The 24,946-nt window shown below is 48.5% G+C and overlaps 1 protein-coding gene across 1 annotated transcript in view; it reads right to left on the reverse strand.

Moving 5' to 3' along the window:
- Nceh1 (neutral cholesterol ester hydrolase 1) overlaps window positions 1-24,625 on the reverse strand; it is a 61,776-nt gene extending 37,151 nt beyond the window's left edge. The window contains exon 1 of the mRNA XM_006971176.4: window positions 24,292-24,625. Within this exon, the coding sequence (XP_006971238.1) occupies window positions 24,292-24,429 (138 nt within the window). The 5' untranslated portion in view covers window positions 24,430-24,625. The remainder of the gene's footprint in view (window positions 1-24,291) is intronic.
- Between the last annotated feature and the right edge of the window lie 321 nt (window positions 24,626-24,946).

Consider the following 24,946-nt stretch of genomic DNA (forward strand, 5'->3'; position numbering starts at 1 on the left):
CAAGGGACTCTAAGCTAAAGAAAGGGGGATCCAACACACCCACACTTTTCCCTCAAAATGCTGTCTCTTGCCCCTCCCAGGACACGTGTAGTCCTGCGGCTTCACCTCCTGGAGAGCTAAGACGTGCTGGCCTCTTCAGCTCCTTAACTGTTGATGTTTCACTATCACCAGAAGTTAGGCAGTTTCCGCATGGCTAAGGTTCCAGCTAAATTCCAAAAGTCTCCCGTATTTTAAAAGGCCATCTAGTGGAGCAGATGGCGTGAGCGGCCACTGTCTGCCCATCGCTGTTCTGACTGTGGAGAAAGAAAGCTTAGGCAAAAGTGACCACAGGTGATAACTGGGGAACCGAGTTTGCCCAAGCATCCTGACTCCAGAACGTGAAATCATTACTATCTACTGTACAAGTACATCCATTCTCAAAAACCAACAAAGACATTTAAAAGCAGATCTCCAGCTGTCTGGAACACTCGGCCTCTCATAGTCGTACACAATGAAACTGAGATCGCAACCGATATTTAAACATCTTGTAAAAGATACAGGACTCTCCCAGGCTCAGCAATGATGGAAGAAGAACAGCTCCAGACCGGACTGGTCAGGACCAAGAAGTCAGCTTCACCCCCTCCAGCCTTCCTCCCTCCCTGTGACACTATCAGCCCTGTGCATGTCTCGCTTTCCTTGCCTTCCAAGCACAGAGATGTGAAAATCAGAATAAAAAGGCAGCCTTCTGGCTGGGGATGCACTTAATGGAGGCCCAGCACCACCAAAAATAAGCAAACAAAAACAAGAATGAAGCTCTTTCTACCAGACTGTAAACATCCTGGCAGGAATGGAGCTATTCTAAAGACACACTTGTATCACTCCCTAAGCTATCAAACTATTGGTACAACATCCCCAAGGAAAGGGAATTTCCTCAAGAATGTTACCTTGGGAGAAGGGAAAGGCTGAAGCCTGATGCCAGCCAGAGGAGGAACCTGTCTCTCTGGAAGAGATTTCACAGGCTGAGTTGCCAGGGGCCCGGCAGGAGAGGGACTACACTGTGACTTCACTGCAGAGCTGTGCAGACCTCTGGCCCTCTTGTAAAGCGGAACCCTCCTGTCAAGACCCTGAAGATGGGCACGGAGGTCACTGGACCTCCTTATTGATCCCTCTTCCCAGTTCAGCTCCACTAATTCAATCTCCTTTTTTCCACCACGACTTATTTGTTTAAATTGTCTACTGTGGACAGGTGGCTGAGTCAAGGTTGAGAGGGTGGTCAGGGCCAGTCTCGGACCTTATCAACTCTGGAAACCACCTCCTTGCTACTTTTCCCAAGTAGATCAAGAACCAGTAGGACAAGGTCTGGGTCCGAGGCCCAGCTTCTTTCCTGCGGCTGGGACTGCAGCTCAGCAGCAGCAGAGCAGAGCCTAGCATGTGGGAGGCCCTAGGCTCAGTCCCTAGCGTCAACAGCTAATGTGATCAACCCTTTGTATGTGATTATTATTGAGTTTTAAAAGTTCTTTATATACTCTGAATATAAGCCCCTTTCCAAACACATTATTCGGAAGTATTTTCTTCAATTTTGGGGGTTTATATTCACCCTTTGTTTCTTTCTGTATAGGTGTGTGTGTGGTACAGCACATGCGTTTGTTAGTGTGGGGTGTGTTCATGTGTGTGTGTGTATGTTCATGCATATGGAGACCAGTAGGCAACTTAGGGGGTCCTTACACTTTTTTTTTAATACACGGTCTCTTGCGTACCCTGAAGCTTATTGATTCTGCTAGGCTGGCAGACGCGTCCTATACTGGAATTATAGGTACATGCTGCCATGCCCAGCTTGTTAAACAACAACAAAACCAAAAAGCAAATGTGGGTTCTGTCAATCTAACCTCAGGTTCTCTCTCATGCTTGCTTGACAGACGTTTTAACCATGGGTCCTCATTTTCACCTTCTGTACACCGATTATCTTTTAATATCCATTGAAGGTTTTTCTTGATCCCCAGCCCCCAAATAAAAATTTAAGAAATGTTTTCTCCTGCCTTGGGAACTGATCCTAAACAAAAGCCCTCTATGAGGCTGTACCCGCCGCTGAGGCGCCTCTCCTGGAGGCTGTACCCGCTGCTGAGGCGCCTCTCCTGGAGGCTGTACCCGCCGCTGAGGCGCCTCTCCTGGAGGCTGTACCTGCTGCTGAGGTGCCTCTCCTGGAGGCTGTACCTGCTGCTGAGGTGCCTCTCCTGGAGGCTGTACCTGCTGCTGAGGTGCCTCTCCTGGAGGCTGTACCTGCTGCTGAGGTGCCTCTCCTGGAGGCTGTACCCGCCGCTGAGGTGCCTCTCCTGGAGGCTGTACCTGCTGCTGAGGTGCCTCTCCTGGAGGCTGTACCCGCCGCTGAGGTGCCTCTCCTGGAGGCTGTACCCGCCGCTGAGGTGCCTCTCCTGGAGGCTGTACCCGCCACTGAGGCCTCTTGATGCCCAGGACAGGTAGGTTTTGTTTTCGCTTCATTGTTCAAACAGCAGCTGACTCAACCTCCAGCACAAAGACTAGAACTTCCAAACCAAACCTTCCCAACTCCCTTCTGGAGCACAGCAATCCGTGCTTGCCCACTCATGCCTCTGCCTGGCTCCACACACCAGCTCCACAGAGCGCTGCACAGACTGGATTCACCTTCCGCTGTCTGCAAAGTTCGGGAAGCAGAAAATCAGATGAGGCCTTTGACAAATGATTTTCTCTTTTTATGTCTAGGGCTCTCTATATTTTTAAAAACTGACTAGCAAACTCTAAACATGCAAGGCAAGAGATTTTTACAGATATTTACGAACGTCTGAGAGTCAGAGATTGGAGATAGTCTGTTTGTGTATACCACAATGATGACTATCAACTAATGCATTCCATATAAAATATTTTTTAAACGCATTATGAACCCTTTGTATAGCTTTACAGCCATCTGAACTTTCACTCTCTGGTTCTCTGAAAGTCTTATGAACAGGAAAGGTGAATAGCCCACTTATGTGATGCTCATTTGAGGCTAAAATGTTAACTGCCTTGCCTAGACCTCACAGCACCAGATTACAGCAGCAGTATCTGACTCAACAGTTCACCTGATTGTGACTCATCACTGAATACTATCGCTCAGAGCTGGAAGGCAGCCACTACCCAAACCAGCGCTCCAAGGCACACCTCTTCCATTACACATGCCTTGCAACATTAGATTGGGCAAAATTTAAAATCAAGATGGAGAAGGAAGTGGGTTGTGAAATGTCCCCCAAACTCTGTCCCCCGGGCAGCATATTCTTTCTGCCAGCAGCTCAGTGTGAGCAGGATCAGGGTGTCCCTAACAGGGGAGCCTGATAAAATCAGCATCCCAACAAAAGCCCAAGCCTCCAGCAGGAAGCTCTCCACAGCCACGACTTGGCTGGAAGCCTCAGGAGGCAGGCTGGCCCGCAGGCTCAGGCTACAAGAAGTGAGCACAGAGCGCAGGTGCCACTGCCCTGTGTAGGACGGAGTTTGGATCACTGCTAAGCACTGCGGTGTTTACAGCATGCCAGAAACTGAGGGCTGGACAGACGGAGGTCACGGAAACAACAGACTCACTCTCGGAGAACATGTAGTCATGAGCAAGAGCTCAGCAGTTAAGAGAGCTGGCTGCTCTTTCTGAGGACCCATGTTTGGTTCCCTGTACCCACGTCATGTGACTCACAGCCACCTGAAACTCAAGTTCCAGGGGATCCAATGCCCTTTTCTCGACTCCATGGGCATGTATGCTCACATGCACACACTCTCACATACATGCACATAGATAAAAAGGCTTTAAGAAAGAATTTATTCTACACCCACAATCACAACAGTGTAAGCTGTGTAATGCTGGGCATATCCAGTCAACATCAAAACATCTACACATCAGATGGGATGGCAACAAATTAATCGTCCCTTCTGAGGGGAATTTATGGCTAATTACAAGCGAACAGTTCCATGTGTTTGTCATCCACTCTTTTTGTTTTGCTGGTCTTGGATATTAGGTCTCACCCTGTACTGGAGGAGCCAGGAGGATCCCAGGGACTCAGGAAGCTCCAGGTTCAGTGAGGAGAACGTCCTGACTCTGAAGGCAATCTGGCCTGCACATAATGCACACACTAGAGCACACCCACACACATGCACACAATGAATAAAGGAGTAAAAGTTTTGTTTTGAAGCTGGGTCATAAGGAAAACTACTTCACCCTAACACTGAACTACAACATGCAGTCAACAAACACTGGAAGAAGTAAGTGTCCAGGTAACACCTGGAGTAAATACTTAAAACTGGCTCATTGCACTAACATTTGCCAGAGGTCAGGGCTTCGCTCTCTTTCAGGGCTACACAATGTTTTTCTGGGAAACTTTGGGGCAAGTTCTTTTTTTGATTATTTGGGTTCTGTTTGTTTGTCTTTGACATGGGGTATCACAGACTATTTCAAACTGACCAGCCTGAGCTCCAGTCATTGCTGGAATTGCAGGAGTGCACCACACATGGCTTATGTGTGCTGAGGACTGAAGCCAGGCTTCATGCATGCTGTGCAAGTACCCTACCAACTGAGCTACCCAGCCCTGGGGCAAAACATGTATGCTTCAGCACACTGCCAACAGACTCAACACAAATATTGGACCCAGTCTTTTTAGATGTCCCTGAAAGATTCAGTGAGCTCTGACCTAATCTGTGCAGAAAGGCCGTTATGCCAGGCATGATGACGTATACCTGTCATCGATGAACTTGGGAGTAGAGGCAAGAGAAGGAGGTTTTCAAGCCTTGACTCAACTCTTCACCAAGTTTGAGACCAGCATGAACTACATGAAACCGTTTTTCAATACACAAAGATAGATTTTATTTATTCTATACTTAATTATGTGTGTATACATGCGTGTGAATTTGAGCACCTGAGGACGGTGCCAGTGGAGGCCAGAAGACAAGGTCAAATTTCCTAGAAAGCAGCCATTGTGAGCCTCCCAGGGTGGAACGCAGTTCCAGACCTCTACAAGAACAGTATACAATCTCAACCACTGAGCCATCTCTCCAACCTGATGGATACATAGATGATAGAAGATAGATCCAAAGACAACAAATAACAACCTCCATATGTTCCTTCCCAGCCTCAGTACCAAGTTCCCATTCAGCTACCAGAAGTAACCATGCCCTAAGTAACCACTACCCCAACCCGTTTACCCCTCAAGTAATAAGGACGTCTTCAGACCATCTTGCTAGATTGGGAGCTGAGAAAACGATGGGTGAGAAAATACCCTGACCAGGACTGTTTAATTAGGATATCTTCTGCCCAATGGCCCGATTCTTCCATTCTAACCCTTAAGATTACATCAGCACCCATAAGATGGACTCGGGGGTCACTGGGCCCCTGTATGGAGCCCTTCCTCCCAATCTGGTCACGTCAATCAAACCTCCCCCTCTCTCTGCCTTTCACCATTACTCTGTCTTTAACGGCCATGCCTAGCCTGCCGGGGCTGCCTGTGTCCAGACTTCCGGCCTAAAAGCTCCCTCACAGTAAGTGTGTCTGATCAAAGGATGAAGAACTCCATGACACAGAGATCAGTTCTTCTCTCGGGTTCACAGCAGCTCAGCCTTTTAAAGATATCGAAAAATTCTAGTGGTTAAAAAAAAAAGACTTTATTAAACCCTGTTTAATCTTTTCCCACCCACTCTCTTAAAACTCATTGAGGGGTGGACTGAAGCAATGGCTCGGTAATTTGAGCACTCGTTGCCCTTGCAGAGGGCCCAGGCTCAATTCCCAGCACCCACAAGATGACATGATCACAACCACTGATAACTCCAATTCCAAAATATCCCTCTGCAGGTACCAGGCACACATGTGATGCACATACATACATGTAGGCAAAACACTCACACATATAAAATTAAACCCAAAAGTTGTAAAGAGTAGTTTGGATAAGCCTTGCCTAGTCCAGCACCTTTGTTTTACAAATGAGGCGCAATTCCTACGGGGACAGGACCACAGCGCTAGCACAGCAGAGCTGACAACTGGACCTGCTTTTGAAACACTGTAGCTCCTCTGCAGTATCCCGCCCATCTACCAAACACTGACACCCCACCTCTCCCCGGGAAGACGTAAATGTTCATGGAAACTGTGCCTGTTGAGAGCGGGAATGGGGTAGATGTTCACACTTATCGCAGCTGATCCTAAATCCAAAGGGCTGTGCTGCTGGTGCCAACTTGTACGAGTTCTCTGCATCACTAACGCTGCACCACAGACCGGCAAAGCCACCTGAGGCCACTTCTCACAGATGCATAAACAAGAGGAAAGAGACCAGAGCGCAGTGCCTGGAGAAGATGTGCACTCACACAGCCAATGAGCTGGGGTGAGTGTGCAGCCCGCTACAGTGGGTACCACATGCATAACAGCCTGCCTCCTCTCCACCTTCTCCGACCACACAGGGAGCCTGCCCACGCTCCTTCCCCTACTCTTACACCAGTTTTCCAGGTGACTCTAGAAACCTTAATATGAGAGAAATGAAATTTAATTTAATTCCCACCTATCGCCACCTCTTAGGGTAGAGGCAAGAAAAAGTAACATAAAAGGGGGCTTTAAAGATGCAGAGATCCACAGCCAAGCACCAGGCCGAGATCCAGGAGTCCAGTCGAAGAGAGGGAAGAGGGATTCTATGAGCAAGGGAGGTCAAGATCATGATGGGGAAACCTGCAGAGACAACCAAACCAAGCTAGTAAGAACTCATGAACTTTAGACCAAAAGCTGTGGAGTCTCCATGGGACTGGACTAGGCCCTCTGCATAAGCAAGACAACTGAGTAGCTTGATTTGCTTAGGGGCCCCTGGCAGTGGATCAGGATCCATCCCTGGTGCATGAGCTGGCTTTTTGGAGCCCACTACCTATGGTGGGACACCTTGCTCACCCTTGATGCAGGGGGAGGGGCTTGGGCCTACCTCAACTGAATGTACCAGGCTCTGCTGACTCCTCATGGGAGGCCTTACCTTTTTGGAGGAAATAGGGGGTGAGTTGGAGACTGGGGGTGCTAGCAGGAGGAGGGAAGAGGGAGATCTGTGGTTGGTATGTAAAATCAAATAAAAAATTCTTAATAAAGAAAAAAAGGGGGAGCTTTAATGGAAAATGGGAAGGCGTGCACTACATGCTGCTGCCCTGTGACCCAGTTAAGGAAAGAGCCAGTATAAAAAGAACAGGCTATTCCAAACGGGGAAAGAGAAGAGCTCTGGGTATTGTTTACCACTCTAGTTGGCTGCATAAACCTGGGAGAGCGAGGCCTAAAAATGAGGGAGACTAAAGTCTTACACAATAGCCAACTTTATTCAGAACATCAGACAATTTATACTCTGAGGGTTAAGAAGAATCACATGAGTAAGATGTTCAGTCACAAGGACAGGCCACATGTGGTAAAAACATGTTTCTCCATAGAGACACATGACTAACAGCAGCGAAGTCAACTCACTCCATCCACCACACCTGGGAGGAACACAGAAATACATTCCAAGAACAATTCCTTGTTTTGAAGAGACTGAGGTCACAAGACCTTTGTCTTGTTTGCTTGGAGTTTTCTCACAAGCACTCAGAGTTCTCACATGAGTCCATTCTTGCCAGGCTCCTGTTCAGCTGCCTTTCTTATACCTCCCAGGACCACAGTGGGCCGGGCCCTCCACATCAATCATCATCAAGCAAATGCCCCCAGACTTGGCCACAGGCACTCTGACGAGGCAGTTCCTGGCTGAGAGTCCCTCTTCCCAGATAGGTTTGTCTACAGCTGACGGAAGTTAGCCAGCAAGGAGCGACAGAAAAGCTAGAAAGTGTGGTGAGAACCAAAGGGGACTGTGCTGAAGAGCCAAGTCTGACCGGCCCAGGCCTGTGGCTCCAGGGTGGGCAACGGGCAGGCAGTCCTGGAGGAGACACTGGCAGTCTTCCCCTCAGCACAAGCAGGTGTTTTCAGTCTCAAACCCAGGCTCAGGTCTTGTGAGACAGTGATTCCTCTGGTGGACAGGGCGGCCGCGGAGAAGAACCCCATCTGTCACTCAGCAGCTCAGAAGGCTGTGCTGAGGGTCGTCTTGAGAGCCTGTTGTTTAAAACTGAGTGACCCTGGGGACCTGAGAGCAGGGAACAATTACAAATTAGCTACTTACAGTCCCGGGGTGAGAAAACAAGGCTGGGAAGCAGCTGTGGAGAGCAGCTGACAAGCCCAGGTTGTGGGAAGTTCAGCTCAGGCAGGAAAGTACACGGGGTTCCTCTAACTTTTAACTCCGTCTGTGGTGGCATGGCCAGCAGCAGGTCTCAAGTGAGAATTACCTGAGCCGGAGGTCAACAGGAGGAGGAGGCTGAGAGGACCCCCAGCACGCACCCTCTAAGGGTGGCCCTGGCTATGTGAGGGGAAGAGAGCAGCGTGAACACAGCTTTGACACAGCAGACGCTTGCCCAATACAGGTTCAAGCTTTCGTTCGTTGCTTGGTTGGTCTGTTGTTTTTGCCAGCACTGGGGACTGGACCCATGTACTGAACAAGCTCTGTCCCTAAGCTATATTCCTCAGATCTTTTTCTGCCTTTTGTTTTGAGACAGAGTCTCACAAAGTTGCCCAGGCTAGCTCTGAGGTCTTTCTGTAGCTCAGGCAGACCTTGAACTTGAAATCCTTCTGACCGAGTCTCACGAGTCGCTGGATTTGCAGGCTTGTACACCAGGCCTACCTGAAGATGTCGGTTAAATAAATGGACACAGGGTATTATCGCTTATGTTTCTCTTCCCTCTCACCTCTGCGTTCACATTTTCTGAAGCAGTGGACAATTTACCCTGTCCACTTCCTACATAGGTTCTTCGTGGAAAGGAAACGGATAAGAAGGGCAGAAGCAAACAGTCTGGCCGGTTGGTCCTGCAGGATGCGGCCTCGACGGAGAAAGGGGATGTAGCCTCCAGTGCTGGGTTGCCACCACTGCCCTCTGTGGGCACAGCTCTGTGGAGCTCCAGGCCTCTCACCCACTTGTTCATTTAGGAAATTCACAAGCCTCTGCTCCGTGCCAGGGACTTTTCAAAGCGAGGTGCATAACGTGGGGGAGCCCACAGGCATGGCCCTGCCCTCTGAGCTTCTTCCAGCCAGGCAGAGGAAGACAGATTTAGCTGGGGAAACAAATTACTTAAAGGTGTCTAAGCAATGGTGGGGACAGTGGTTCACACCTGTTATCTGAGCACTTGGAAGGCCAAGACAAGGACAGCCATAAGTTCAAGGCCAGCCGACCTATAGAATGAGATGCTATGGACCCAGTACCACAGGAGGAGGAGGAACAAGATCATCAAACATACATCAATGGTGGTGTCAACAAACTAGAAAAGACGGGAAAGGAAGAGGGGGAGGGGGAGGGGGAGAGAGGATGGTGGGATGCGGGCATTAGGCTGGTAGTTCAAATATGAGCGCCAGCTCTGTCTACAGCCTTTTGATGAACACACAGAAGCTCCCGTCTCAAGCAAGACACCATGGTCACTAACAATTTTAGTGTTTGCCGATACTCTAGGGGCACAAAAGGGCAGGTTTGTATGGTTCCTTGTTTTGTTTTGTTGGAGGGGGGTTGGTAGATTTTTGTTTGTTTGTTTTTTGAGACAGGGCTTCTCCGTGTAACAGCCTTGGCTGTCCTGGAACTCTCTCTGTAGACCAGGCTGGCCTCAAACTCACAGACGTCTACCTGTCTCTGCCTCCTGAGTGCTGGGATTAAAGGTGTGCGCCACCACAGCCTGGCTTTGTATGATGTTTTTGTTGAAAATAAAAATCAACTAAGCTAAATAGAAAAGCACATTGTTTTCTGTCAAATAAAACTTACACACTATTGTACAGGTGTGCAAGAGTTTTTAGTTGTTTGTTTTAAATGCTAACTATTTAACCTGGGGTCTCACACAGCAGGTAAGAGCTCTACCAGATGTTGCTGGATCCTAGGCTCCCTTGCAGGAGGGAAGGAGAAGGCTTGGGATCAGCGACACAGACACTGGGAGTCAGGGGAAGGCAAACAGCAACTCATTTATTCAATAATGGGTTAGGCCTTATATACCCGCCTCCCAGTACTCAGGCTGTGTCCCGATTTGGTGACATTGTGTGATCATCTCTCATTGGCTGGTCATAATCAGGAGCTCTACAGCACCTGTTGCTAGGCCCTCAGGCAGACTCCAGGTTGGCTCATAAGGAAGTATGTTATGTGCATGCCTTGGCCAATGGTTTGAGCCAGTTTCCTCGACCTTATGGGCCTGTCCTACTACACCATTTTTATTACTTGAAATATTAATTATTTACTCTGTGTGTGTGTGTGTGTCTGTCTGTCTGTCTGTCTGAATGCAGGCCAGAAGAGGGCATTTAGAATCTTCCTCCTCAAGTTCCCGGCCTGGTCCTTCGAGGCAGAGGTTCTCCCTGAACATGGAGTTTCCATTTCTCCTGGCTAGGCTGGAAGCAGCAAGCCCTCTTCTTGATCCTCTTCCCTCTGCCTCCCTTGGAGCAGAACGTTCTCATCCTCAAGAAATGGTAACTGTCTGAGATGATGGGCAACTAAAATATTGTAGGTTGATAATATACAATGTATATATACATTTACTGAAATATACTGCACCCCACACGTTTATATAATTACCTGACAGTTAATAAGTTAGTTAGAGGGGCTAGAGAGATGGCTCGGTGGCCAAAAGCATTGGCTGCTCTTGCAGAGGACCTGGGTTTGGTTCCCAGCACCTACACAGTAGCTCACAAGCATCTCTAACTCCAGTCCCAGGATCCAATGTCCTCTTCTGGTCTCCCTGAGCACAGGCATGCATGTTATGAATGTATTTACTTTTCAAATTGTTTTAGAGACAAGGTCTCACTATGAAGTTCTGGCTGGCTTGGAACTCTCTATATAGACCAGGTTGGCCTGAAATTCACAGAAATGTGCCTGCCTCTGCCTCCCAAGTACTGAGATTAAAGGTGGGTACCACCACACTCAACTTGGAAAAAAAAAGTTTTTTTAAGGGAATCCAGATTGTAAAATATACTTTCACACAAGCTGTCTATAGGGTTTCTCATTTTTATCTAACCATGAAACTTTGCAACATATGGCACACTATGAAGGCAAATAAAAAGGCTATCAGCCTCAGGCTGTCCCTGGAGCCAGACTTTCTGCCTTCAACAAACCAATGTGGACAGGAAAAGGAAACTTAGGTTACCCAATCAGAAGCCACCGACTAACCTCTAACCAGAACTTTCCACTGACTCATCCCAGCAAGGCCAAGCCCCAGCAGCTGATTGTCCCGCTTCCCTTACCCTTCCTGTGTTCCTTAGTTCAGACGGCCCCACACCCAGCTCTGTTTTCACGTCCTTCCATGCTCCTTAGGAGTTTCGTTCAGTCACACACAGCACAGGGGTTGAACCCAGGGCCCCATGCACGTTACAAGTCTCTGCTGCTGCACGCCACCCCGGCCCTCCTTCCTCTCTGTAGAACGAAGACATTACAGCTCTACAAAGTGGTTATATTTATAATTCACTGCATAGACTTGATATTGTGCAGAGTCCTCATGACAAACTCCCCACCCTAAAACCAGCACACATACAACAAGTAGCAAGCTAAACACCTCACCAAAATGGACTTTAAAACATTAAAAAGGGTCAATCGGTGGCTCAGCTGGTAAAATCACCTGCTGCTAAGCCTGACACTTGTGGTCCATCTCGGGCTGATGCAGAAGGAGGGAACTAACTCCTAAAGTTTGACCTTTGACCTCCACATGTGTGCTCTGACAGACCACACACTCACACACTCACACACAGAAAATAAATAAAAATTAAAAAAATTTTTTTTTTTAATGTAAGCATTCAAAGAAAAAAAATTCAAGCAGCCTGTGGTGGCGCAAGCCTGTAATCAGGGCACTTGAGAGGCTGAGGCAGAGGAGGTCAAGCTCAGGGCCATTTGGGGATGTATAGTGAGACCCCGTCTCGTTACCCAGGAAAGGAAGGAGGGAGAGGAACTCAGAATATCAGCCCAGAGGGTGGTCACCAGCTACCATCGGAGAGAGAAGGCCAAGACACTCCCACGCAACGGTGGATGCTTGCCAGCCATCTCTGAAGAAGACGGCCCAGAATTACAGCTTGTTATTTAGTAAAAAAAACTGTAGTTAATTCATTCCCAATTCAAAAACAAGCATAAATCTTTAACAACATTATGGGGAAGCTGGAAACTCAGAAAACAGCAAGGCTTGCAAAAAGAAAAGAAAAAGAAAAGAAAGCCTGCAAAGGAAACAAAAGGCCGCTTTTAGCCAAGTTCAGAGTCAGAGCACGTGATGCTGAGGTCAGATCCTGACTCAGTCAGGGCCACAGACTGCAGGAAATCAGAACCCGAAACTCTCTCCAGGTTCTCTGTCCTAAATGACTGTCAAACCCAAAAACAGTCGGAGGGGAAAGGTGTCTGGTAGACGAGAATGCTGGGGACCCGGTGTAGACGAGTTTAAATTGATGTTGAAAGACATGGGCTATTGGGCAAGGCGAGAGGGTAGGAGGGCCTCGGAGGCACAGGAAACAGGGAAGATGTCAGCACACAAACGCACACAGTTCACAGCTGGGCTGGAGTGGGACTCTGACAAAAGGGACGGGCAGAGGAGTGGAGGCTGGCGGCTAAGCTGGAGCGTGAGAGACACCTACGGCCGGGCCGAATGTCAGAAGTCAATAAATGTAATGCAAACATCTATCCAGCTTCGTCTAGGAATGATTGTATTTAAAATGTCCTCGGGGCCAGCAACACAGTGCAGCTGGTAAAGATCCGTGCCGAGCCTGACAACCTGGGCCCCGATACCCAGGACCTACATGATGGAGGGGAGAACCAGTTCCTACAGTTGCCCCTCCCCCCCGACTTACATAAACTCAGTGGCACACACACAAAATAATTAATAAGTGGTTTTGTTCGTTTTTTAATGTAAGTGTCTGGGGAGGGCTCATTGGTAGCTTGTCTAGCATGCAAGAAGTACTGGGTTCAATACCCAGCACTGCAAAAGCTGGGATGTCGATGATGCTTGCAATCCCAGCATGGCTGGTGGGAGCAGCGGGAGCAGGAGTTCAAAGCCAAGGCCATCCTTAGCCAGGTGGCCAGTTCTAGGCATCCTGAGAAAATTTAAAAGGAAAAAAAAAGACAGGATGCAAAGACTGCCATAGCACCCCAGCATACTCAGCACCCCAGCATACACAGCGCCCCAGCATACACAGCGCCCCAGCATACACAGCGCCCCAGCATACACAGCGCCCCAGCATACTCAGCGCCCCAGCCAGGAGCCAGGACCCTTCACCGCAGCTCATCAGGTGAGCCTTCTGTTCTCATCTGACAACAGAAATAACAATACCAAGCAGTGAACAGTTTTGTTTTAATCTATTAAATGAAGGATTTATACACACACACACACACACACACACACACACACACACACACATATATATATATATATATATATATATATATATATATATATAGTGAAATCTTGCACAAATCCTAGAGTTTACACAAAGTATGTAAAAGCGATGCTTGTTCACCTGGTTGGCTATTTCTGATTTTCTGAGACAAAGTCTCCATATATGGCCCAAGCTAGCCTCAGACTATGTAGCTCAGGCTGGCCTGAGCTCTCAATCCTCCTGCCTTGGTTTCATGTGTGTTGGGATGATAAGTGTATGCCATAAACACAGTGGAGTCCTAGCCCTGTGTATCCCAGAAATACCCTGGACAGGAGTGCTGTGGATATCTCTCTATATAAATAAAACACTGATGGCCAGTGACCAGGCAGGAAGTAGGTTGCCAGGCAGGAAGTAGGTGGGACAAGGAGAGAGGAGAATTCTGGAAAGCAGAAGGCTGAGGAGGGAGACACTGCAGCCACCGACAGGACAAGCAGCATGTGAAGACACCGGTAAGCCACCAGCCACGTGGCAAGGTATAGATTTATAGAAATGGGTTAATTTAAGATATAAGAATAGTTAGCAAGAAGCCTGCCACGGCCATACAGTTTATAAGTGATATAAGCGTCTGAGTGATTATTTTATACGTGGATTGTGGGACTGCAGGGCTTGGGGAACCTGGAGAGAAGCCCTCCAGCAACACAGGAGTTCCCAGTTTCACTCAAGCTCCATACACAACCCCCCATTTGCAGTGACCTTCAAATCCACATGTGCAGCCAGGTCACCTTCCAGTGAGCCAGCATACCCAGCTGCATGCTAACAGCTATCTGGACTGACCCCAGCAATGTTCCTCAGGTCCCAGCCCTACCTCACCCACCAGCAGACCCTCTAAGTTAGAGTCACATTTGTGCAGCTGTTAGCGGTTGTCCCAGGGCTACTTGAGGCAGTACCAGGGCTCACCAGAGCTCCTTTCTCTCATCCACAGTGGCAGCCCTGGTCAGCTGCCCTCCTGACCACTCCTAATCCATTTCTTCATGCTGTCTGTTGGATAACAACCCTTACCGTGGAGTCTGCTTGAATTGCGGTTTCTACACTACCAATGGGGACTCTTCTAGGGGCAGAGCTCGGTAATGCAGTCCTTGCCTAGTACGTATAAGCGACCCCCGCCCCCCCCCCCAGCAACAGACCGGAACCAGGAAACAAACAAGCAAACACATTTCTGAGCACTGGAGGTATACCGCACTTGGGAAAGTGCTTGCCTAGCATGGTGGAGCCCTGGGTACCAGCACCTCATCAACAGGGCAGGATGGTGCATGCATGCACTCTCAGCACCTCATCAACAGGGCAGGACGGTGCATGTATGCACTCTCAGCACTTCAGGGGAGAAGCAGGAGGATCAGAAGTTCAGGGTCATCAGTGGCTACATGGAGCTCTTTAGCCAGCCAGGGCTATAAAAGTCTAAAAAAAATGCTGAGGATTACTCTAAAACACAGACTTGACCACGTGACTTCCTCCCTTTTCTCTTGACCATGGATAAAAAGCCACTCCTTACCCAGATCATGCTTCCTCTGACCCCACTTTCGTCTTAAAACATTTAAGGCTCTAGCTGGTCTAAACCATTTTTAGGTTCCCAGCCTTATCCTCATTTTCCCCCCAGGCCCCTCATTCATCCACTGTTGCTCCAGCTAAATGCCCTTTCACCCCTCTCTTGTAAGTGCCCGACTTCCCCTTTCTCTGCTGGTCCGTGTGCAAAGTCAGTCAGCACTGTGGTCAAGCTCCTGAGCACAAGACCAAGGCAGCCCCCCTCCCCTCATCTGTCATCCTGAGCAAGTTACTTGTCCTCGTGTTGGTGTGTTCCTGGAGTAGCCCAATGAATCCGTGCAAATCACAGGGCACAGGATCTGAGAGAGCAGGCACTTACTGCGCTTAAAGATGGTGAATGTAAGGACAACACTCAGCCTTGCTAACAGACTAGATACCAAAGGACAGGAGAGATGCCCCAGTTACAGGGCCACTGTCTGTTGTTTGGTCCCAGAGCCTTAGCTCCTGATCCTCCTTCGTCCATCTGTCCACTGCTGGGACTACAGGTGTACACTACCCTGCCCTCACCCTAGGACTGTGTCCTTTTCAAAGATATTGCAGAAGCCAATAGAAGCCCCATCGATAACTTAGGTTCTATCATCCAGTCCTGTGACAGTCACATCTTATTCAACCAGCAACTCAAGTTTGTTGTGTAGCTATATCATGTTAACTGAAATACCCAGGAAGGAAGCTTCTAAGAACCCAGGAAGTAAAGACAATTTCCAGGGCCCAGGAAGCTCATGAATGTTACAAAATTCACACTCCCACCCCAAGAGAATACAAGTAAACAATTGCTGGGGACAGGTGACTTTCTCTGGTGGAGCTACAGGGCACCATCATCCATGCTGGGGTGGGCTTTTCCACGATCGGCTGCCTTTGAATTACCCATGTCCTGTAACATACTCCTTCCTATACTCATTAGTTCAGTAGGCAAGGCGTGGAATGGTTGCTTTGACTTGTCATTGATGGCTGTCTGAGGGTTCTATTGCAGTGAAGAGACATCTTAACCACAGCAACTCTTATAGACATCTTAACCACGGTAACTCTTATAGACATATTAACCACGGCAACTCTTATAAAGGAAAACATTTAACTGGGACTGGCTTACAGTTCAGAGGTTCCGTCCATTGTTGTCAAGGTGGGGAACATGACAGCATGCAGGCAGAAATGGTACCTGAGAGTTCTACATCTGGATCAGTAGGCAGCAGGAAAAGAGAGAGACACTGAGCCTGGCTTGGGCTTCTGAGATCCCAAAGCCCACCCCTAGTGATACACGTCCTCCAATAAGGCCACACCTCCCAACAGTGCCAATTCCTATGAGCTCATGGGGGCCACTTTCATTCAAACTACCACCGTGCCTTATCCTGGATGTAGATATTTGCACCTCACCAAGAAAAGCCATACAATGAGATCAGTTCATTCTGCCATTTATTCTGCCATGCCTAGCACTGGTGCTCAGTTAACATTTATTAAGGGTTGGGGAGGTGGCTCAGTGGTTTAAGCCCTTGCTGTGTAAGCAAGAGGAGTTTAGAGCCCAGGACTCAGGTAAAAGCGGGGTGAGCACAGTGGCTCACCAGTGATCCCAGTCTTGGAAGGCAGGGACAGAGTCCCTGGAACAAGCTGGCTAGAGCAAGCAGCCTTAGCAGAGCTCTGGGTTTGACCTAGAGACCCGGCCGCCTCAAAGAATAAGGTGGAAGATTTGATTGCAGAAAATTCTGGGCTGGGGACAGTGAGATATCTGAGTGAATTAAGATACCTGCCATCAAGCCCGAGGACTGGAGTTTGACCCTCAGATCCCACACTGGATGGACAGAACTGAGTCCTGTAAGTTGTCCTCTGACCTCCACATGCATGCCTACACATATCACATATACACATATGCAATACATAGAAAATAAATAATATTAAAAAAATCCCTAACATTAACCTCTAGTCTCCTCACATAGGCACACACCTGTACATGTGTGCCCAAACACATGTGAATACACACATACACATGCATTCACCACAAAAACACAATGAAAAGAAGAAATAAACATTTTTTTATTGAACAAGCCTAGGAGTGTGTGGCTCAATGATGGAGGACACACTTAGCATGCATGAGGTTCGGGTTCAATCCCTAGTACTCACACACACAAATTATATATAATACATATACACTACATATAAGAGATGATGATGCCAGGTGGTAGGATTTTAACTTTATTCTAGAAACACTAAAAAATATATTGCAACCATTTCATAATATGACATATCTTAGATTGTCCTGGGATGTTGCCAAGTTTGTCACTTGGCAACTCAATGACATTCTTTTCCCTTTTCGTGACGCTGGAGAATGAACCAAGAAACTCATGCATTGTACTCAAGAACTCTCGCACTGAGCCATGTTCCCAGGCCCCACATCTTCATCCTTTCATTCTGTTTGTTTTTGAGACAGGGCCTTGCTCTGCAGCTCAGGCTGACCCTGGAACTCTTACTCCTCCTGCTTCAGATTCCCAAGTTTGGGCCTATAGATATGTGCCACCCCATACCAGGTCTTATCTTCATTCTATAAGCATAAAATGGAGGAAATAAATAAGCAAATATTTCAACATAGCCTCATGGAGGCCAAGATAAACACATGCCAGTTATTCATTTATTCATTATTGGGAACTATGCTTGAACCCAAGGCCTTGTGTTTGTTAGGTACATTCTATTCCTATCTCTCCCTGACCACCCCTCACTTTAAGTTTTTATTTTGAGATGTCTTACTAAGTTGCCCAGGTTAGCCTTGAACTTGTCTTCTCCTATGTCAGCCTTTCTAGTTAGAGTGGGATTATACAAATATACCATCATACCTAGCTAAAACCAGACCTCTCTCTCCCTCCCTCCTTCTCCCTCTTCCCTCCCCCTCCCTCCCTCCCTCCCTCACTCTTCACTTCCTCTGGCATGCTAGGAATAAAATCCGGATCTTACTCATGCTAGGAAAGCATCTACTGCTCAGCTACATCCCAGCCTCATGCTCATTATTTTTAGAGTAAACTGCATAAAAAGAACATTTGAGAATGAATGATTAACCACACTTCCACACTTCACAGAAATGTAGATCAAACAAAAGATCACATAAGAAAGACAGATTCTCTGTGTCAGATATATTTGCAGAAGTGATTAAAAAAATTAAGATGCGTCTATTAATTAGCCATTGCCTTACACATCTGGTAAGTGAATCAATTTGACTTTAATATTTCCTATGTGCTGTCTGCAGATCACAACTCACTTGTCAGAACTAGTTCCGATCCAACACCTCCCTGAAGGTAAAGCCCTTCTACTGCCCTGTGTTTGTAGAAAATTCAACTGAATCAGCTACACATCACTATGGTTACTGAACTTCCGTAAAGCGGTACTCTTCATCACAAGTCTGAAGGTGGCATGCCACACTTGTTTCCTACCAAGCACGGTGGCCCACAAGTACAGCCCCCATGTTCCAGAGGCTGGCAGAGAGTTATCACGAGTTCAAACACAGCCTACACTAAGGACAGAGTAGGTTTCAGGCCAGAGAGTGTGAGACAATGTTTCCAAAGAAAAAACCATTAAAATTTATTCACTAATATTTTAAAGTCCATCTCTTCTTCCAGACTACAGATGCAATGTGAGCAGCTGCCTCGGGCTTCCATCCCATCCAGACTACAGATGCAGTGTGAGCAGCTGTCTTGGGCTCCCATCCCATCCCAGACTACAGATGCAGTGTGAGCAGCTGTCTTGGGCTCCCATCCCATGCAGACTACAGATGCAGTGTGTGCAGCTGCCTCGGGCTCCCTTCCCATCCCAGACTACAGATGCAGTGTGAGCAGCTGTCTCGGGCTTCCATACCATCCAGACTACAGATGCAGTGTGAGCAGCTGTCTTGGGCTCCCATCCCATGCAGACTACAGATGCAGTGTGTGCAGCTGCCTTGGGCTCCCATCCCATCCAGACTACAGATGCAGTGTAAGCAGCTGTCTTGGGCTCCCATCCCATCCCTGCCCCGTGGACTGTATCCCCACAATTCAGGAGCCACAATAAACACTTCTGTACTTACAGTTAACATTTACCTGAGATTGGTAGAATTTCCAGTTCAAAACTCAAGACAAAGGTCAGTATACTGGAGCTCTGCACTTTCCAGCTAGGCTGTAATTTCAGTCACACCCACACAATATGGGAGCACAGCAAGGCCTGCAGAGAGCTCAGGTGGGGTCATGTTACAGCTCTAAGTGTGAGCAGACATCTAACAACTAGTCCCAACGCTTGGTCATCCATAGAGAGGAAGACATGGCCTGGTGGTGTGGCTCCGCACTCAAACGTTTTACCTTCACACTGAGGATGCAAACTCAGGTCCTCATACTTAGGTAAAAAGCATTTGCTCTGCTGACCGAGTCATCTCCCCAGCACTCACTAAACGTTATTTTACAATATAAACATTCTAGCTTCATAGTACTCAAAAATATGAGTAGACCACAGTTTAATTTCTTGTTGTTTAGGGATCAAACTCCAGGTCTCACAAATGCCAGGTAAGCACTCACCACTGAGCTACACCCCACCTCCCTCTTGTACTGTTCCTGAATTTCCATTCATTTAAATGATTATAGGGTGCTGGGGATCAAAGTGAAGTACTAATGCATGATGCAATACAAGCACCCTACCAGTGAGCTGTGTCTCCAACCCTTCCCTTTAACACAGAATGCTTCCTCTTTCTTTTTTTTTCTTCTCCGCCCCACCCCCACCCCCAGACAGGGTTTCTCTGCCTAGCTTGGCTGTCCTGAAACACCCTCTGTAGCCCAGGCTGGCCTCGGACTCTGAAATTACACAAATGTGTTGGTTTATGTGGTGCTGAGGATTGAACCCTGGACCTCATTCATGCGTGGCCAACTCTACCAACTGAGCTACAACCCCAGCCCACTTACATACATAACACTTTGAAAGAGGCTCTTCGACACGGCTCCTTTCCGTCCTCAGGTCTCCAGGGCACCCTCTTCATCCGCCTGCTTCCTGCCCTTCACCAACACACTGCCTCTGCGGTTTCTGCCATCAAGTCTGATGGCTCTGCTATCACACTGAATCTGCCTCATTAGCATTTTATTCCCTTAGACCAGTGGCTCTCCACCTTCCCAATGCCTCGACCCTTTAACACAGTTCCGAATGTTGTGCTGACCCCAGCCGTAAAATTATTTCATTGCTACTTCATAACTGCAATTTTGCGACTGTTATGAACTGTAATGTAAATATCTGATATGCAGGGTATCTGATAATGGGATCCCCGTGGGGGTTATGACCCACAGGTTTAGACTATTGAATATCACCCAGCTAATCTGATATCCTAATCATTCATACATGCTAGATTACCTGGATAGGTTAATAAGCAAAATATATATCATCCATAGTATATCCAAATAATATCCAAAATAAATATTACCCATAACAGTATTTTGTCTTATTTATATCATAGCACAATTTGAGAGGATTTCTTTCTTTTTGGACAGAAGATATCAGAATGTACCCCAGGTTGGCCTTGAACTTAATCATCTTGCCCCACCACCTGAGTGCAGGAGGACCATGGTTTTCAAGCTTGCTACACCTGAAATCACCTGGGGACTTCTGACAGAACAGGCCGCTTACCTGGCTGGAAACACAGCTGGGCTGCGGCACAGTGCCTGCCTGGCAGGACTGGAACCCCGGTTTCTAACCACGGGGAAAGAACTGCTAAGAACTCTGAGTGAGTGTGGCCTGGGGGATAACCTCCGCAGGAGAAGTGCTCAGACAGTGCTGGCACTGGGGAGCTGGAGACAGGAAGATAAGGGTTCAAGGCCAGGCCCTGCTACAAGAAGCACAAACGACAAAAAGCAAAAGGGAGCGAGCGATCGTAACAGCTTCCAGGACCCCACGGAAGGACCCCAGCTTCCAGGACCCCACGGAAGGACCCCAGCTTCCAGGACCCCACGGAAGGACCCCAGCTTCCAGGACCCTACAGAAGGACCCCAGCTTCCAGGACCCCACGGAAGGGACGCTCAATAAACACGGTCGCCGTGATCTGACAGCGGGCACCAGATAAAGAAAAGGTGAGGAAATGGTGGAGGCCGAGGACAAGAACAAGGAAGGACCTACAGGAATCAGTATTAGACAGGGTCTCACTACGTAGCCCTGGTTAGGCTGAAGCTCACCAGGAAATCTACCGGAATATCAAAGACGAGCTAATACCAATTCTCCTGAAATGGTTCTGAACCATAGAAACAGGGAACATTGCTAAACCCTCTTTACAAGGCTGCAGTTACCCTGGTACCCAAACCACACAAAGACACAACTAGGCAAGGGAACTACAGGCCAAAGTCCTCATAAACAAAAACCCACCCAGACCTGCCTGCCTCTGCCTCCCAGTACACCACGCTGCACTCACACTTCCTGATGTTAGAAATCGGGCCCAGCTTAATCTCTCAAATAACTTCAACTGCTTTTTTAATTGAGCCAACCCATCTCAACCAAAATTATTTGGCAAACAAGGTTGTGCCAAAACATGGCAGCTGTCTAGGTTTTCTGTTTGTTTGTTTGTTTGGGTTTTGGTTTTTTGAGACGGGGTTTCTCTGTGTAGCCTGACTGTCCTGGATCTCACTCTGTAGACGAGGCTGGCCTCAAACTCACAGAGATCCACCTGCCTCTGCCTCTCCTGCGCTGGGATTAAAGGTGTGCACCACCACCACCACCACCACCACCACCACCACCACCACCACCACCACTACCACCACCACCCTGTATCAATAAATCAGCTTATCTTGTGTTTGAACAAAACACACAAGCCTACAGATTTCCCCTACAATCTATGGTGGAGCTCTGCACACCACAGAAGCCCAACACAGCCTTGCCCTCGTGGTTTGGAAGGCATGCTGGAGAAGAAAAGCTTCCCTCCACCACACAGGCTATGGCTTTTAAACAGACTCTCGGGACACTGAGGAGGTGAGGAAGACAGGAGCTGAAGGCCAGCTTGAACTACGTAACAAGTTTGAGGCCAGCCTGTGACAAGTAGCAAGATGTGGATACTGAAAACCAAAAATAAGAAAAGAACAACTTATAAGCCGACACTAGGGATGTGAAAACAGAAGAACTGTGAGTTTAAAGTCAGCCTTGACTACATGACACACTTATCAAACAACTACAACACGTGTGCACACACATACACATAGTGGAGACAGGTCTGTAATCTCCACATGGAGAACTCACAGGAATGTGAAGCCTGCTTGGCCCACACAGTAAATTCCAGGTCAGTCTGTCCTACATACAGTGAGAGATCCAACCAACCAACCAAATAAAAATTATAACAACAGTTGAGGGGCGTGGTGGTACACACTTTTAATCCCAGCACTTGGGAGGCAGAGGCAGGAAGACCTCTGTGAGTTCAAGGCCAACCCGATCTACATAGTGAGGTCCAAGCCAGCTAGAGCTACACAGTGAGACCGTATCTCAAAAGAGAGAGAGAGAGAGAGACCTTGGTGCCAATACAGCATTCTTCTTTCCTTATTCTGACTTACTAAAGATGGCTAACCCAGCCCAGTAAACACCCTTTATTCTTCAGAATCTTTGAAAGGTATTACTTGTAAAGTGCACACTCACTTCATGAGGGCTTCTAGGAAAGACTGACTTTCTTGTATGCCTGTAGAGAAGAGAGCACCATTGTTCCAACAGGTCAACACTCTGTTAAAGTCTAGATGGTAGTCCAGGCCCAGAATTCCAGCATTTAGGAGCTAGAGGCAGGATCAAGAGTTTATGACCACACTCGGCTACTCAGTGTGTTCCAGGCCAGACAGAGCTGCATACTGAGACCCTGTCTACAAAACAAGCAAAAAACAAAAACCATCTGGAGCTTATGGGTTAAGAGCCCTGGCCCTGGGTTCATTCCCAGAACCCACATGGAGGCTCACAACCCTCTATAACTACAGTCCCAAGTAATCCAACACCCTCGTCTGGCCTCCTTGAGCAGGGCACCCACGTGGTACACAGACATACATGCAGGCAAAACACCCCTACATAGAATAAACAATAATAAAATGTAATGCATGTTCACATACTTTAAAAAATAAACAAAACCAAAAACAGAGTTGGGTGGTTGTGGCTCAGGCCTTTAGTCCCAGCACTAAGGAGGTAGAGGCAGGTGGATATCTGATTTCTAGGCCAGCCTGATCTACAGAACTGAGTTCCAGGACAGCTAGGATTACACAGCGAAATCTTGTCAAAACAAAACAAAACAATAACCAACCAACCAAACAAACAAACCAAAAACCCGCCAGTATTAAGGCTCAGTATCGGGCAGAGGTAGAGGGTGACTTGGTTGTGGAGGAGTGTTGGGAACCTGGATAATGTAGACTACTCAAAAATACTATCCACTCATAGGGTTCAGCCTTGGCTGCAGACTGCTTCTGATACTAAAAAACAATCCTCCTACCCCGGAATAAACCAAACAGTTACACTGTCCTGCCCATGGGGGGAGCAACCTACGCGGGCAGGGTACAGTGGAGAGAAATGCCACCCTATCAGGTTAAAGAAGGTCACATTGCCTTAGCTCAGGCCAAGGTTATCTCCCCGGCATCGAAGGACACAAAACAAATGCTGCCGGGCAAACAGAAAGCACAGCCTGCAAACGAGGACCTTGACAGCCCTCCGGGCCTCCCAGCCTCCCGGCCTCCTTTTCTTGGGCTGAGCTGAGAGGTGCCAGGGAGCAAACCGAAGGTCAGAACGGTTCCTCCTGGCCCCAGAACGGAGCGCTAGGGCCTGGGGACATTGGGAAGCTGCCCGTGCCCGCTTTTGCTCTTCGGGGAATCACAATCCCTTTGGCTAAAAATATTTAACTCCTCCTCTGCCTGCGAGTGAGACGAGGGTGGGGGCGGGGTGGTTTTTAAAACACTGTAGGCTTTGGCTCAAGACACTGAAAACCAAGAAAGCAGGGGCGCTATTTAGGTCCTAGGAAAGGTTAAACAGCTGTCACCCAGACGCCAGGCGAGAACTTCACCTGTTTCCGGGTGCATATCTGCCCTCGGACTTTAAGGATGCGAACACCACCGGGCTGGGGGTCCCGGGGAAGCGCGCACTCGGGGAAGCACGGGTGACACTGAGTGTCCCCACTGAACTGCAGAGATGCCAACGCGACACCCCCAGCGCCCGGGGGATCGGAGGAAGCGAAAGGGAGGGGAGATGCGCGTTCACGGGAACACCGGCGACCTGGGGTATCCCTACTGCAGTGCAAGGATGTAAATGTGATACCCGCAATGGGCCCACGCGCAGCCTGGACAAGCTATGGGGGTTTCGTTCAGGGGAGCAGGGGCGACACGGAGCATCCCCTTCGCTCTGCTCACCACTTGCTGCGCGCCGCGGAAAGTGGCGTCCAGCAGCATCAGTTTCCAAGGGTCGGACACCGCGCCGGGCAGTGGGATGTACACGTAGTAGGCGGCCAGCGCCAGCAGCGCGGCCAGTAGGACGCACGACGACCTCATTGTCCCCAGGCCGGGCTGTCCGGAGATGACCGCGGTATGGAGCGATGCTACCCGGAGACGGCCGGTAAGTTTCTGCCAGCCTCAGCTGCTGCTTCACGTGTTCCTCTTAAGGCTGCGAGCCAATCACAGGCTGTGTCGGGAGGAAGTGGGAGCGCGGATGTGCCCCCTCCGCGGTGTCCTTGCGAAGGGCTGCGGGCTCGGCAGGTTGCAGGAAGCGAGATGGTGCTGCCGCGCCGGCAGGACGCACAGCAACCCCTGGCGGGCACTGTGAGTATGACCGCCTGTGATGCCAAGCTGCCTTCTGAAGGTTCGCAAAAGGGTTCCAGGCCAGCCTGAGCTGCTTGAAGCAGTCTCAGAAGAAAAACTAACAGTAACAAGCAAACAAACCATCAAACAATAAGTTGAGTTTAGCACACATACCTGTTTTGAAAGGTAGGAGCATGAGGACCAAGGTCAAGGTCATCCTGAACTACATGACAAGTTTGAGGCCATCCTGGGCTAGAGACCCTGTCTCAAG

This window comes from Peromyscus maniculatus, chromosome 6, assembly GCF_049852395.1.
Source record: "Peromyscus maniculatus bairdii isolate BWxNUB_F1_BW_parent chromosome 6, HU_Pman_BW_mat_3.1, whole genome shotgun sequence".
Taxonomy (NCBI): domain Eukaryota; kingdom Metazoa; phylum Chordata; class Mammalia; order Rodentia; family Cricetidae; genus Peromyscus; species Peromyscus maniculatus.